General features: G+C 45.7%; 1 protein-coding gene across 1 annotated transcript in view; it reads right to left on the bottom strand.

Moving 5' to 3' along the window:
• The window catches only part of LOC115111614 (phosphatidylinositol transfer protein beta isoform), a 47,689-nt gene that overhangs the window by 26,681 nt on the left and 5,459 nt on the right, over positions 1–15,549 (bottom strand). The window contains exons 3-4 of the mRNA XM_029637853.2: positions 508–653; positions 201–292 (exon numbers count right to left, since the gene is read on the bottom strand). Of these exons, the coding sequence (XP_029493713.1) occupies positions 201–292; positions 508–653 (238 nt within the window). The remainder of the gene's footprint in view (positions 1–200; positions 293–507; positions 654–15,549) is intronic.

The following is a 15,549-nucleotide window of genomic DNA, read 5'->3' on the forward strand; positions in this document are numbered from 1 at the left end:
AATGTTAGATACAAATCCAAGACAAAAAAAGTAAGAAATGATCATACAACTCATGTAAATAAGTTGGTTCAAGCAACAATGAATCAATTTAAAACATTTCTCTCTAAAAAAAATGGCTTGGGTGGTCACAAGGTGCAGGCGGTACAGGTGGGGGGAGAAGAGGTAAGAGTTCAGGCAGAAGAAGAGGGGAGGGGACTCACTGGTTCGGCAGTAAGGGTAAGCATTCCAGGCCTTTTCATGGAAGACCAGGGAACCCTCAGGAGCTATCATCTTGACAAACGCTGGGACTTTACTGTGGAAGCGAGGGGATATAGATGGACACACACACACACACACACACACTGAATAAAACACACTTCAGTCATATAACGAGATATCTTAATGTCAATGTCTTGAAGGCCTAAATAAAAAAGGCACTACAAACCTACTGTAACACAGGAATGACTACACTTCCACCTGCTGGCAAGATAGTGATGGTGCACTAAGAACAGTGTGGGTGTGTGTTACCTCTTCAGATGGTAGATTTTGTGCGTGTACTGTCCTTTCTCGCCCTCCTTCTCATAGGGTTCATTCTTAAGGACCTCGATGCCCTCTCCTCCGCCCGTCTCATTCTTACTGGCCTCTGCTACGGAGTACAACTGACCCACTTGATACTGAAACACAAAACACACACAGTTAACACAACATTATATAACAACAAATACTTGCGCTCATGAAGGTAATACAAACATGGATAGCAACTAAAAACTCAGGGAATCAACACATTTGTTTTGGACTATCATATGACAGAGGGTGGACCCTGGATCGCATGTTGAATAAGAGCTGGACTACGAGGATGGCAGTGTCCATCCAGCATCATCCAGAACCAGGAGGGCATGCTGCAGAGCGATATGGAGATATATATATATATATATATAACAATTGTATTATCCTTTAAACTACTCCTACTAGTTTGATGGTTGTAGCCATCAAATTGTCCCAATAACAATCACCCATATTAGCAAACTTGTTTCATTTCAAACATCACATTTCTCCAGTATAGGCAACTTTTCCTAATGAACGATATCAGAAAAATGCCTGCGAAAGTCAGACGGTTCTCTGCTACCGCACGTCAAGCAGTACCGGAGCGAAAAGTCCTAAATAGCTTCCACCCCCAAGCCTCCTGAACAGCTAATCAAATGGCTACCCAGACTATTTGCATTTTCCACCCAGCTCTAGCATGCATGGTTATCAAAGTTGAGAGATATGCTACTAGCCACCCCACAATAGACCTACAGAGAGCCACTCTTTACTAATTGGTTCTAATAGGATTAAGGGGCAGTGAAAACAGCTACAGTGGGGGCCTACAGTACTGGAGGGTCCACATGGCTGACTGTGCTACTGTGTGTGTGTACAAAGAGACTGCAAGTGTCATCTACAGGGACTATAAAAACATGCATGTATCCAATGTACGTTGATGCAACATGAATATTGTACAATCAATAACTTTGTGTTATTGTATGCATTGTCTCTTTACCACAACGAGCAAGTGTAGGCTAAACAGGCTAATTGTCCAGAGAACAGAGCACTGATCTACTGTCCGTGTCATTCATCTGTTCGGGCCCTGGAGAGGACAAAACTTTGGTTCCTTTCACATCCAAAGGCAATCTCTTACATGCACGACCACACAGAACATGAACAAACAGAGCCCCAGCTTAAACGATGCATACAAATTGTCCCGAATTAGACAAAGGAATTTAAACAAAGCACTCAACTAGTCAATCACTGTTCATAAACATTTGTGCAATTAATGCAACAAATCACTGATGAGAATGCTGCAGGGATGTTTGTGCTGTTCTTGTACTGTGGATACTAAGCCTGGATCAGATCAACTCTCCACTATGCCAAGTCAGACCTATTATTGAACTGAGAAGTACACAGAGGTCTTGGTTTGATTTAGGCCTGTCAGAGCAGGAAGGATTGTTTTTGCTTTGATTATATATATTTTTCATCTACCTGTATTGTGGTGAACCAGCCCAACCCTGGATCGCACACTTTCATCAGAATCACACATCATCCTATCAAGTGAACCACCCACACACAGCTGGACCAAGAACCCAGCTCATCATTCCAGGAAGTTTCTGGCTTTACTATCATCTGGGCCTCTGTGCATACACACACTTCATGCCATATAAAGGACACTGTGTGAGTCAAAGTTTCGTAACAGTAACCACACACGAGAGAGAACAGCACAGCCTTGCGTAACTCTCTCTGTAGTGAGGACAATATAGAAGTATGGCAATGGAAAACACAATCCATGGAGTTGTCTCATGATGGTGCCCATGGTGTGCATGTGTTATTCCTTGGGTCTGCTAAACACATCCAGACAACTGTTACCAAAGCAGACTGAGATATGGACCGCAGAGTGAAGGAAAAGCAGCGAACAAGTGCTCAGCATATGGGAACTCCTTCAAGGCTGTTGGAAAAGCATTCCACGTGATGCTGGTTGAGAGAATTCCAAGAGTGTGCAAAGCTGTCATCAAGTCAAAGGGTGGCTATTTGAAGAATCTCAAATATAAAAATAGTTTGATTTGTTTAACACTTTTTTGGTTACTACATGATTACATGTGTTATTTCATAGTTGACAACCATTTTCTACATTGTAGAATCACTAAAAAATAAAATAAAAACAGTTGAATGAGGTGGTGTTCTAAAACTTTTGACCGGTAGTGTATGTACATACGGTCACTGTTAGGACAATATCATCAGTGCACTTATTGATAAAGCCAGTGGCTGATGTGGTGTAGTCCTCAATGCTTTGTGTGAGTCTCTGTGTGTGGAGTAAAGGTGGTCTAGAGTTTTTTCCCCCCCTCTGATTGCACATTTAACATGCTGGTAGAAATGAGGTAAAACGGATTTAAGTTTCCTGCATTAAAGTCCACGGCCACTAGGAGCACCACCTCTGGATGAGCATTTTCTTGTTTGCTTATGGCCGTATACAGCTCGTCGAGTGCCGTCTTAGAGCCAGCATCGGTTTGTGATGGTAAATAGACCACCACAAAGCGCTACAGCTTATAATGAGATCATCAGGTGAGCAAAACCTTGAGACTTCCTTAATTAGATTTCGTGCACCAGCTGTTATTTACATAGAGACAGAGCCGTCCCTTGTCTTAACGGAAGCAGCTGTTCCATCTTGCCGATAGACCGAAAACACCACCAGCTGTACAGTGGCTTGTGAAAGTATTCACCCCCTCATTTTTCCTATTTTGTTGCCTTACAACCTGGAATTAAAATAGATTTCTTAGGGGTTTGTATTAGAGGTTGACATATTATGATTCTTCAACGGCGATACCGATTGGAGGATCAAAAAAAGCCGATTCATAAAAATCTGCATGTATGTGTGCATGCATGCATGTATAAATGACAATTACAACAATACTGAATGAACACTTATTTGAACTTAATATAATACATAAATAAAATCAATTTAGTCTCAAATAAATAATGAAAGATGTTCAATTTGGTTTCAATAAATCAAAAACACAGTGATGGAGAAGAAAGTAAAAGAGCAATATGTGCCATGTAAAAAAAAAAGCTGACGTTTAAGTTCCTTGCTCAGAACATATGAAAGCTGGTAGCTCCTTTTAAACATGAGTCTTCAATATTCCCAGTTAAGAAGTTTTAGGTTGTAGTTATAGGACTCTCTCTATATACCATTTGTATTTCATATACCTTTGACTATTGGATGTTCCTATAGGCACTTTAGTATTGCCAGCCTAATCTCGGGAGTTGATAGGCTTGAAGTCATAAACAGAGCTGTGCATTCCAGCATTGCTAAGAGCAGCTGTTTGAATGAATGCTTACGAGCCTGCTGCTGCCTACCACTACTCAGACTGCTCTATCAAATCATATACACACAGATATACATTTAATATACGAGCCTTAGGTCGTACTGCAATAGCATCGAATAGTCCCCGCGATATGCAACTGTTCAGGGAAGTCAGGAACCAATATACACAGTCAGCCAGGAAAGCAAAGGCCAGCTTTTTCAAGCAGAAATTTGCATCCTGTAGCACAAACTCCAAAAAGTTCTGGGACACTAAAGTCCATGGAGAACAAGAGCACCTCCTCCCAGCTGCCCACTGCACTGAGGCTAGGTAACACGGTCACCACTGATAAATCCATGATAATCGAAAACTTCAACAAGCATTTCTCAACGGCTGGCCATGCCTTCCTCCTGGCTACTCCAACCTAGGCCAATAGCTCCACCCCAACAACAAGTGGGACACAATCATGAAGTGGAATGACATTTATTGGATATTTCAAACTTTTTTACCAAATCAAAAACTGAAAAATTGGGCGTGTAAAATTATTCAGCCCCTTTACTTTCAGTGCAGCAAACTCTCTCCAGAAGTTCAGTGAGGATCTCTGAATGATACAATGTTGACCTAAATGACGAATGATGATAAATACAATCCACCTGTGTGTAATCAAGTCTCCGTATAAATGCACCTGCACTGTGATAGTCTCAGAGGTCCGTTAAAAGCGCAGAGAGCATCATGAAGAACAAGGAACACACCAGGCAGGTCCGAGATACTGCTGTGAAGAAGTTTAAAGCCGGATTTGGATACAAAAAGATTTCCCAAGCTTTAAACATCCCAAGGAGCACTGTGCAAGCAATAATATTGAAATGGAAGGAGTATCAGACCACTGCAAATCTACCAAGACCTGGCCGTCCCTCTAAACTTTCAACTCATACAAGGAGAAGACTGATCAGAGATGCAGCCAAGAGGCCCATGATCACTCTGGATGAACTGCAGAGATCTACAGCTGAGGTGGGAGACTCTGTCCATAGGACAACAATCAGTCGTATATTGCACAAATCTGGCCTTTATGGAAGAGTGGCAAGAAGAAAGCCATTTCTTAAAGATATCCATAAAAAGTGTCGTTTAAAGTTTGCCACAAGCCACCTGGGAGACACACCAAACATGTGGAAGAAGGTGCTCTGGTCAGATGACACCAAAATTGAACTTTTTGGCAACAATGCAAAACGTTATGTTTGGCGTAAAAGCAACACAGCTCATCACCCTGAACACACCCTATCCCCACTGTGGTGGTGGCAGCATCATGGTTTGGGCCTGCTTTTCTTCAGCAGGGACAGGGAAGATGGTTAAAATTGATGGGAAGATGGATGGAGCCAAATACAGGACCATTCTGGAAGAAAACCTGATGGAGTCTGCAAAAGACCTGACTGGGACGGAGATTTGTCTTCCACCAAGACAATGATCCAAAACATAAAGCAAAATCTACAATGGAATGGTTCAAAAATAAACATATCCAGGTGTTAGAATGGCCAAGTCAAAGTCCAGACCTGAATCCAATCGAGAATCTGTGGAAAGAACTGAAAACTGCTGTTCACAAATGCTCTCCATCCAACCTCACTGAGCTCGAGCTGTTTTGCAAGGAGGAATGGGAAAAAATGTCAGTCTCTCGATGTGCAAAACTGATAGAGACATACCCCAAGCGACTTACAGCTGTAATCGCAGCAAAAGGTGGCGCTACAAAGTATTAACTTAAGGGGGCTGAATAATTTTGCACGCCCAATTTTTCAGTTTTTGATTTGTTAAAAAAAGTTTGAAATATCCAATAAATGTCATTCCACTTCATGATTGTGTCCCACTTGTTGTTGATTCTTCACAAAAAAAATACAGTTTTATATCTTTATGTTTGAAGCCTGAAATGTGGCAAAAGGTCGCAAAGTTCAAGGGGGCCGAATACTTTCGCAAGGCACTGTATTGCAACGATTGTGCTTTTTTTCACGAATGCGCTTTTGTTAAATCATCAACTTGAAGTAGGCTGTGATTCGATGATAAATGAACAGGGACCGCATTGATTATACGCAACGCAGGACAAGCTAGTTAACCTAGTAGTATCATCAACCATGCGTAGTTAAGTGATTATGTGAAGATTGTTTTTGACAAGATAAGTTTAATGCTAGCTAGCAACTTACCTTGGCTCCTTGCTGCACTCGCGTAACAGGTGGTCAGCCTGCCACGCAGTCTCCTCAAGGATTGCAATGTAATCGGCGTCCAAGAAGTCAGATTGTTATGAAAACTTCAAATTCGCCCTAATTAAAGAAATTAGTTCAACCTCTAGTTTGTATTTGATTTACACAACATGCGAAATATTTTATTGTGTACAAGAAATAATACACCAAAAAATAGAACAGTTATGCACGCTCAAGTTGTCAATGCAATTACAGCTGCAAGTCTCTTGGGGTACGTCTCTATAACCTTGGCACATCTAGCCACTAGGATTTTTGCAAACAGGTTTCCCCTCCCTCAATTTCCCTGTATTTAGCAGAATCCATCATTCCTTCAATTCTGACCAGTTTCCCAGTCCCTGCTGAAAAATATCCCCACAGCATGATGCTGCCAACACCATGGTTTTCTCAGGGTGATGAGAGGTGTTGGGTTTGCACCAGACATAGCATTTTCCTTGATGGCCAAAAAGCTCAATGTTAGTCTCATCTGACAAGAGCACCATCTTCCATGTGTTTGGGAACATGCCTTTTGGCAAACACCAAACGTGTTTGCTTATTCCTTTCTTTAAGCAATGGCTTTTTTCTGGCCACACTTCAGTAAAGCTCAGCTCTGTGGAGTGTACAGCTTAAAGTGGTCCTATGGACAGACACTCCAATCTCCGCTGTGGAGCTTTGCAGCTCCTTTATCTTTGGTCTCTTTGTTGCCTCTCTGATTAATGCCCTCCTTGCCTGGTCTGTGAGTTTTGGTGGTCGGCCCTCTTAGCAGGTTTGTTGTCGTGCCATATTCTTTCAATTTTTTAATAATGATTTAAATGGTGCTCCGTGGGATGTTCAAAGTTGGATTTTTTTATTTTATAACCCAACCCTGATCTGTACTTCTCCACAACTTTGTCCCTGTTTGGAGAGCTCCTTGGTCTTCATGGTGCCGCTTGCTTAGTGGTGTTACAGACTGTGGGGTCTTTCAGAACAGGTGTAAATACACACACTTAAATAAAGTCCACCTGTGTGTAATGTAATTATGTGACTTCTGAAGGTAATTGTTTGCACCAGATCTTATTTAGGAGCTTCATAGTCAAGGGGATGAATTTATATACAGGCACCACTTTTCTGTTTTATTATTATTTTTTTTTTTTAAAACAAGATATTTTCATTTCACCAATTTGGACTATTTTGTGTAAGTCCATTACATGAAATCCAAATAAAAATGACAGGCTGTAATGCAACAAAATAGGAAAAAACGCCAAGGGGGATGAATACTTTCGCAAGGCACTGTGTGTTATCCATGTCACCGTTCAGCCACGACTCGGTGAAACGTAAGATATTAGCTCATCCTTTTTATTATCCAATGATTGCACGTTGGCTAATAGGACTGATGGTAGAGGGGGATTACTCAGTCGCCATTGGATCCTTACAAGGCACCCCAACCTACATCCCCGATCTCCGTCGCCTCTTCATGCGAATAACAGAGATTTGGGCCTTGTCGGACATCTGAAGTAAATTCTCCACATCCGACTCGTAAAAAAAAAAAATCTAAGCAAGTAATCGCTGTCCTGATATCCAGAAGCGCTTTTCAGTCATAAGAGACAGTGGCAGAAACATTATGGCCAAAGTAAGTTACAAATAATGCGAAACACACATTAGCACAATTGATTAGGAGCCGGTAAAACAGCAGCCATCTCTTCCGGCACCATAACTCCATCCTCCTGATTCAAGCAAAAACTCACAGGTGACACGCTTAATACAGAAGTGGTTTGATGAAGCGGATGCTAAGCTACAAGACTGCTTCTCTAGCACAGGCTGGAATATGTTCCGCGATTCAGCCAATGGCATCGAGGAGTATACCACATCAGTCACCGGCTTCATTAGTAAGTGCATTGACGACAACGTCTCCACAATGACGTATGTACATATTCCAACCAGAAGCCATGGATTACAGGCAACATCCTCACTGAGGTAAAAGGCTAGAGCTCCCGCTTTCAAGGAGTGGGACACTAATATAGATAAGAAATTCCTCTACGCACTCTGACGAATCATCAAACAAGTAAACTGTTAACATAAAACTTCAATAATATTCCAACCAGATAATTCCTTTGTCTTCAGAAAAGCAAAGGAGCACGAGCTACCTCTCATATGAAATGCGCATGACCAGCGCATGACTCCTGGCAGACTGACTCATTCCACTCTTATTGACATCCAGTGGAAGCCTTAGGAAGTGCAACCAATATCCCACTGTGTATTCAATAGGGGCTGGGTTGAAAATCGACCAACCTCAGATTTCCCACTTCCTGTTTGGATTTCTTCTCAGGTGTTTGCCTGCCATACGAGTTCTGTTATACTCACAGACATCATTCAAACAGTTTTAGAAACTTCAGAGTGTCTTCTACCCAATACTAATAATACTATGCATATATTAGCAACTGGGACTGAGGAGCAGGCAGTTTACTCTGGGCACCTTTTCATCCAAGCTACTCAATACTGCCCCTGCAGCCATAAGAAGTTAATATAGGACTAAGATCAAATCCAATTACACCAGCTCTGACACTCCTCGGATTTGGGAGGGCTTGCAAACCATCACGGATTACAAAGGGAAACCTAGCTGCAAGCCTAACAGACTAGCTAAATGAGCTTCGAGGCAAACACTGAACCATGCATGAAAGCACCAGCTGTTCCGGACGACTGTGTGATCACACTCTCCGTAGCAGATGTGAATGTTAACTCGTAAAAAAAAAAAAGTCTTACTCATGAGGCCACAGGGCCAGATTACCAGGACACGTACAGGACGCATACACAGAGCATGCGCTGACCAGCAGGCAAGTGTCTTCTCTGACATGTTCAGCCTCGCCTTGATCCAGTCTGTAATACCTACATGTTTCAAGCAGACCACCATAGTCCCTGTGCTCAAGAACGCCAAGGTAACCTGCCTAAAGGACTTCCGCCCCGTAGCACTCATATTTGTAGCCATGAAATACTTTGAAAAGCTGGGCAGGGCTCACGGCATGTCTGGGACCAAAAGGCTCCTTAACAGCTTCTACCGCCAATCCATATGACTGCTGAACAGTTCATCAAATGACTCCCTAAACTATTTGCACTGATCCCATTATTATATATATATTTTTTGTTGCACTGACTCTTTTGCACAGGCTAAATGTACACTCACTGGACTCGAACCACACACACACGCTGCTACTACTCTATTTATCTAAGCATAGTCACTTTATTCCCACATACAGTTGAAAACAGAAGTTTACATACACCTTGGCCAAATACAGTTAGTGTCACAATTCCTGACATTTAATCCTAGTAAACAATTCCCTGTCTTAGGTCAGTTAGGATCACCACTATTTTAAGAATGTGAAATGTCAGAATAATAGTAGATATGATTTATTTCAGCCACATTCCCAGTGGGTCAGAAGTTTACATGCTACCAAATACTAATTGAGTGTATTGCCTTTAAAATTGTTTAACTTGGGTCAAACGCTTCAGGTAGCCTTCCACAAGCTTCCTACGAAAGGTTGGGTGGATTTTGGCACATTCCTTCTGACAGAGCTGGTGTAACGGAGTCAGGTTTGTAGGCCTCCTTGCTCGCACACGCTTTTTCAGTTCTGCCCACATATTTTCTATTGGATTGAGGTCAGGGCTTTGTGATGGCCACTCCAATACCCTGACTGTTGTCCTTAAGCCATTTTGCCACAACTTTGGAAGTATGCTTGGGGTCATTGTTCATTTGGAAGACTCATTTACGACCAAGCTTTAACTTGTCACAAACTTGTCACATATCCAAGATGGCGTAGCAGTCAGACGTCTTTGTCCCGTTGTGTCCCTTGTATATCTATTTCTTCACATATCTTTTAAAAATATTTTCCTAAACCTCAACTTCTAAATACTCTCCTGCAACCAGCCTTACCCAATGTGGCGTGGATCTGATTTCTACTTACTTCGGATCTGGAATCCCTCAACTGAAGCTAGACAGCGAACTACCTACCAGCTATCAGTCAGCAAACCACTGCTAGCAGTCACCAGCTAACCTTTAGCTCGGAAAGCTCTCGCCAGTTCGTACAACGTAACTCAAACCAGAGCATAACGGACCTATATTTCACTCTCCATATCCCCGGATTCCTACCGCAAACTCGGAACATTTTCATCTGGATCTTCGCAACTAGCTACCCAGGATTGCGGTTAACTACTCCTGGCTAGCGTTTCCATCCCAGAGCAAGCACCAATTAGCCTGAAGCTAGCCTGGCTAGGGGTCCTGGACTACCACCGAAGCCCACTCCTGGGCTACAATATCCAGACCCATTCTACTGCCGGTACGGGGCACGGAACCCCGCCGATCCTCTGAAACTGGAATACCGACATAATCTGCCCGAGGATTCCAACAGGCCACTCAGGCGCGACATCCGCTGAAGGCCCATTCTGCTAACCGCGGTCTGCTAGCTACCTAGAGCTACTTGGAACCCTACTAATCCACAATGTCACCGCAAGAACAGGCTTACCTCCATCGCGACATCCCCCAAAGGCCCTTCAGCAAACCGCTAGCTCGCTTGCCCCGCTCCGCAAACCGCTAGCTCGCTTCCCCCGCTCCGCAAACCGCTAGCTCGCACGCACCGCTCCGCAAACCGCTAGCTCGCACGCACCGGTCCGCAAACCGCTAGCTCGCACGCACCGGTCCGCAAACCGCTAGCTCGCACGCACCGGTCCGCAAACCGCTAGCTCGCACGCACCGTCCGCAAACCGCTAGCTCGCACGCCCCGCTCCGCAAACCGCTAGCTCGCACGCCCGCTCCGCAAACCGCTAGCTCGCACGCACCGCTCCGCAAACCGCTAGCTCGCACGCCCCGCTCCGCAAACCGCTAGCTCGCACGCCCGGTCCGCAAACCGCTAGCTCGCACGCCCGGTCCGCAAACCGCTAGCTCGCACGCACCGTCCGCAAACCGCTAGCTCGCACGCCCGCTCCGCAAACCGCTAGCTCGCACGCCCCGCTCCGCAAACCGCTAGCTCGCACGCCCCGCTCCGCAAACCGCTAGCTCGCACGCCCCGCTCCGCAAACCGCTAGCTCGCACGCCCCGCTCCGCAAACCGCTAGCTCGCACGCACCGCTCCGCAAACCGCTAGCTCGCACGCACCGTCCGCAAACCGCTAGCTCGCACGCACCGTCCGCAAACCGCTAGCTCGCACGCACCGTCCGCAAACCGCTAGCTCGCACGCACCGTCCGCAAACCGCTAGCTCGCACGCACCGGTCCGCAAACCGCTAGCTCGCACGCACCGTCCGCAAACCGCTAGCTCGCACGCACCGCTCCGCAAACCGCTAGCTCGCACGCCCCGCTCCGCAAACCGCTAGCTCGCACGCCCCCGCTCCGCAAACCGCTAGCTCGCACGCACCGTCCGCAAACCGCTAGCTCGCACGCACCGTCCGCAAACCGCTAGCCGCACGCACCGTCCGCAAACCGCTAGCTCGCGCACGCACCGGTCCGCAAACCGCTAGCTCGCACGCACCGGTCCGCAAACCGCTAGCTCGCACGCACCGGTCCGCAAACCGCTAGCTCGCACGCACCGGTCCGCAAACCGCTAGCTCGCACGCACCGGTCCGCAAACCGCTAGCTCGCACGCACCGTCCGCAAACCGCTAGCTCGCACGCACCGTCCGCAAACCGCTTAGCTCGCACGCACCGGTCCGCAAACCGCTTAGCTCGCACGCACCGTCCGCAAACCGCTAGCTCGCACGCGCTACCGTCCGCAAACCGCTAGCTCGCACGCGACCGTCCGCAAACCGCTAGCTCGCACGCACCGTCCGCAAACCGCTAGCTCGCACGCACCGTCCGCAAACCGCTTAGCTCGCACGCACCGTCCGCAAACCGCTAGCTCGCACGCACCGTCCGCAAACCGCTAGCTCGCACGCACCGTCCGCAAACCGCTAGCTCGCACGCACCGTCCGCAAACCGCTAGCTCGCACGCACCGTCCGCAAACCGCTTAGCTCGCACGCACCGTCCGCAAACCGCTAGCTCGCACGCACCGTCCGCAAACCGCTAGCTCGCACGCACCGGTCCGCAAACCGCTAGCTCGCACGCACCGTCCGCAAACCGCTAGCTCGCACGCACGCGCAAACCGTCCGCAAACCGCTAGCTCGCACGCACCGTCCGCAAACCGCTAGCTCGCACGCACCGGTCCGCAAACCGCTAGCTCGCACGCACCGTCCGCAAACCGCTAGCTCGCGACGCACCAGTCCGCAAACCGCTAGCTCGCACGCACCGTCCGCAAACCGCTAGCTCGCACGCACCGGTCCGCAAACCGCTAGCTCGCACGCACCGGTCCGCAAACCGCTAGCTCGCACGCACCGGTCCGCAAACCGCTAGCTCGCACGCACCGGTCCGCAAACCGCTAGCTCGCACGCACCGGTCCGCAAACCGCTAGCTCGCACGCACCGTCCGCAAACCGCTAGCTCGCACCGGTCCGCAAACCGCTAGCTCGCACCGGTCCGCAAACCGCTAGCTCGCACCGGTCCGCAAACCGCTAGCTCACACCGGTCCGCAAACCGCTAGCACCGGTCCGCAAACCGTCTGAATCGCCGTGTCCCCAGCCAGCCCAACCACTCACTGGACCCATATGTTCACTTGGCTACGCATGCCTCTCTCTAATATCAATATACTTCGTCCATTACTGTCCTGGTTAGTGATTACTGTCTTATTTCACTGTAGAGCCTCTAGCTCTGCTCAATATGCCTTAACCTGTTGCGACGAGCAATCCCGTATCCGGAAGCGTAATTATAGCCTCAAGCTCATAACCATAACGCAACGTTAACTATTCATGAAAATCGCAAATTAAATTAAATAAATATATTGGCTCACAAGCTTAGCCTTTTGTTAACAACACTGTCATCTCAGATTTTCAAAAAATGCTTTTCAACCATAGCTACACAAGCATTTGTGTAAGAGTATTGATAGCTAGCATAGCATTAAGCCTAGCATTCAGCAGGCAACATTCACAAAAACAAGAAAAGCATTCAAATAAAATCATTTACCTTTGAAGATCTTCGGATGTTTTCAATGAAGAGACTCTCAGTTAGATAGAAAATGTTCCGTTTTTCCAAAAAGATTATTTGTGTAGGAGAAATCGCTCCGTTTTGTTCACGTTTGGCTAAGAAACCCCCCCCGAAAATTCAGTCATTACAACGCAAACTTTTTTCCAAATTAACTCCATAATATCGACAGAAACATGGCAACCGTTGTTTAGAATCAATCCTCAAGGTATTTTTCACATATCTATTCGATGATAAGTCACTCGTGGCAGTTTGGTTTCTCCTCTGTTCAAAAATGGAAAAATGCACGCACCTGGAGATTACGCAATAGTTTCGACGGAGGACACCGAGCGGACACCTGGTAAATGTAGTCTCTTATGGTCAATTTTCCAATGATATGCCTACAAATACGTCACAATGCTGCAAACACCTTGGGGAAACGACAGAAAGTGTAGGCTCATTCCTTGCGCATTCACAGCCATATAAGGAGACATTGGAACACAGCGCCTCAAATCTGGCTCACTTCCTGTATGAAATTTCATCTTGGTTTCGCCTGTAGCATTAGTTCAGTGGCACTCACAGACAATATCTTTGCAGTTTTGGAAACGTCAGTGTTTTCTTCCCAAAGCTGTCAATTATATGCATAGTCGAGCATCTTTTCGTGACAAAATATCTTGTTTAAAACGGGAACGTTTTTCATCCAAAAATGAAATACTGCCCCCAGAGGTTCAAGAGGTTAAATAAAACTTCTTAGAACTACCCATCCCAGATCTGGGAGAATTGTCATCAACTACACTAATAAGCATAGCGCAACGGTAAAAAAATATTACTAGAAAATATTCATATTCATGAAATCACAAGTGAAATAGTGAAACACAGCTTAGCCTTTTGTTAATCACCCTGTCATCTCAGATTTTGAAATTATGCTTTACAGCAAAAGCAAGACAAGCGTTTGTGTAAGTTTATCGATAGCCTAGCATAGCATTATGTCCAGCTAGCAGCAGGATGCTTGGTCACGAAAAGCAATCAAATTAAATCATTTAACTTTGATGAGCTTCGGATGTTTTCACTCACGAGACTCCCAGTTAGACATCAAATGTTCCCTTTGTTCCATAAAGAATTTTTATAGTCGAAATACCTCCGTTTCTTGTCCACGTTTTGTTGAGAAATCCACCGGAAATTGCGGTCACGACAACGCCAAAAAAACCTCCAAATTAGATACATAGACAGAAACATGGCAAACGTTTTTTATAATCAATCCTCAATGTGTTTTTCAAATATCGGGGGCCTTATCTCAGCTCACTGATCACCATAGCAGCACCCACTTGTAGCAGGCGCTCCAGCAGGTATATCTCACTGGTCACCCCCAAAGCAAATTCCTCATTTGGTCGCCTTTCCATCCAGTTCTCTGCTGCCAATGACTGGAACGAACTGCAAAAATCACTGAAGCTGGAGACTCATATCTTCCTCACTAGCTTTAAGCACCAGCTGTCTGAGTAGCTCACAGATCACTGCACATAGATGGGCTGTTTACAGATGGGCTATCTACCTCATCCCCTTACTGTATTTATTTTATTTATCTTGTTTTGTTTATTCCATGTGTAACTCTGTGTTGTTGTGAGTCGAATTGCTATGCTTTATCTTGGCCAGGTCGCAAATGAGAACTTGATCTCAACTAGCCTACCTGGTTAAATAAAGGTGAAATTAAAAAATACAAATAAAACTTCCTGGCTGATGTCTTGAGATGCTGCTTCAATATATCCACATAATTTTCTTTCCTCATGATGCCATCTCTTTTGTGAAGTGCACCAGTCCCTCCTGCAGCAAAGCACCCCCACAACATGATGCTGCCACCCCGTGCTTCACGGTTGGGATGGTGTTCTTCGGCTTGCAAGCCTCCCCCTTTTTCCTCCAAACATAACGATGGTCATTATGGCCAAACAGTTGTTTCATCAGACCAGAGGACATTTCTCCAAAAAGTACGATCTTTGTCCCCAGGTGCAGTTGCAAACCGTAGTCGGGCTTTTTTATGGTGGTTTTGGAGCAGTTTCTTCTTCCTTGCTGAGCGGCCTTTCAGGTTATGTCGATAAAGGACTGGTTACTGTAAATATAGATACTTTTGTACCGGTTTCCTCCAGCATCTACACAAGGCCCTTTGCTGTTGTTCTGGGATTGATTCACACTTTCCTCACCAAAGTACGTTCATCTCTAGGAGACAGAACGAGTCTCCTTCCTGAGCGGTATGACGAGTGCATGGTCTCATAGTGTTTATACTTGCATACTATTGTTTGTGCAGATGAATGTGGTACCTTCAGGTGTTTGGAAATTACACCCAAGGATGAACCAGACTTGTGGAGGTCTGCAATTTTTTTAATGAGGTCTTGGCTGATTTCTTTTGATTTTCCCATGATGTCAAGCAAAGAGGCACTGAGTTTGAAGGTAGGCCTTGATATACATCCACAGATACACCTCCAATTGACTCAAATGATGTCAATTAGCCTATCAGAAGCATCTAA

Source organism: Oncorhynchus nerka, linkage group LG27 (assembly GCF_034236695.1).
Source record: "Oncorhynchus nerka isolate Pitt River linkage group LG27, Oner_Uvic_2.0, whole genome shotgun sequence".
Classification (NCBI taxonomy): Eukaryota; Metazoa; Chordata; class Actinopteri; order Salmoniformes; family Salmonidae; genus Oncorhynchus; species Oncorhynchus nerka.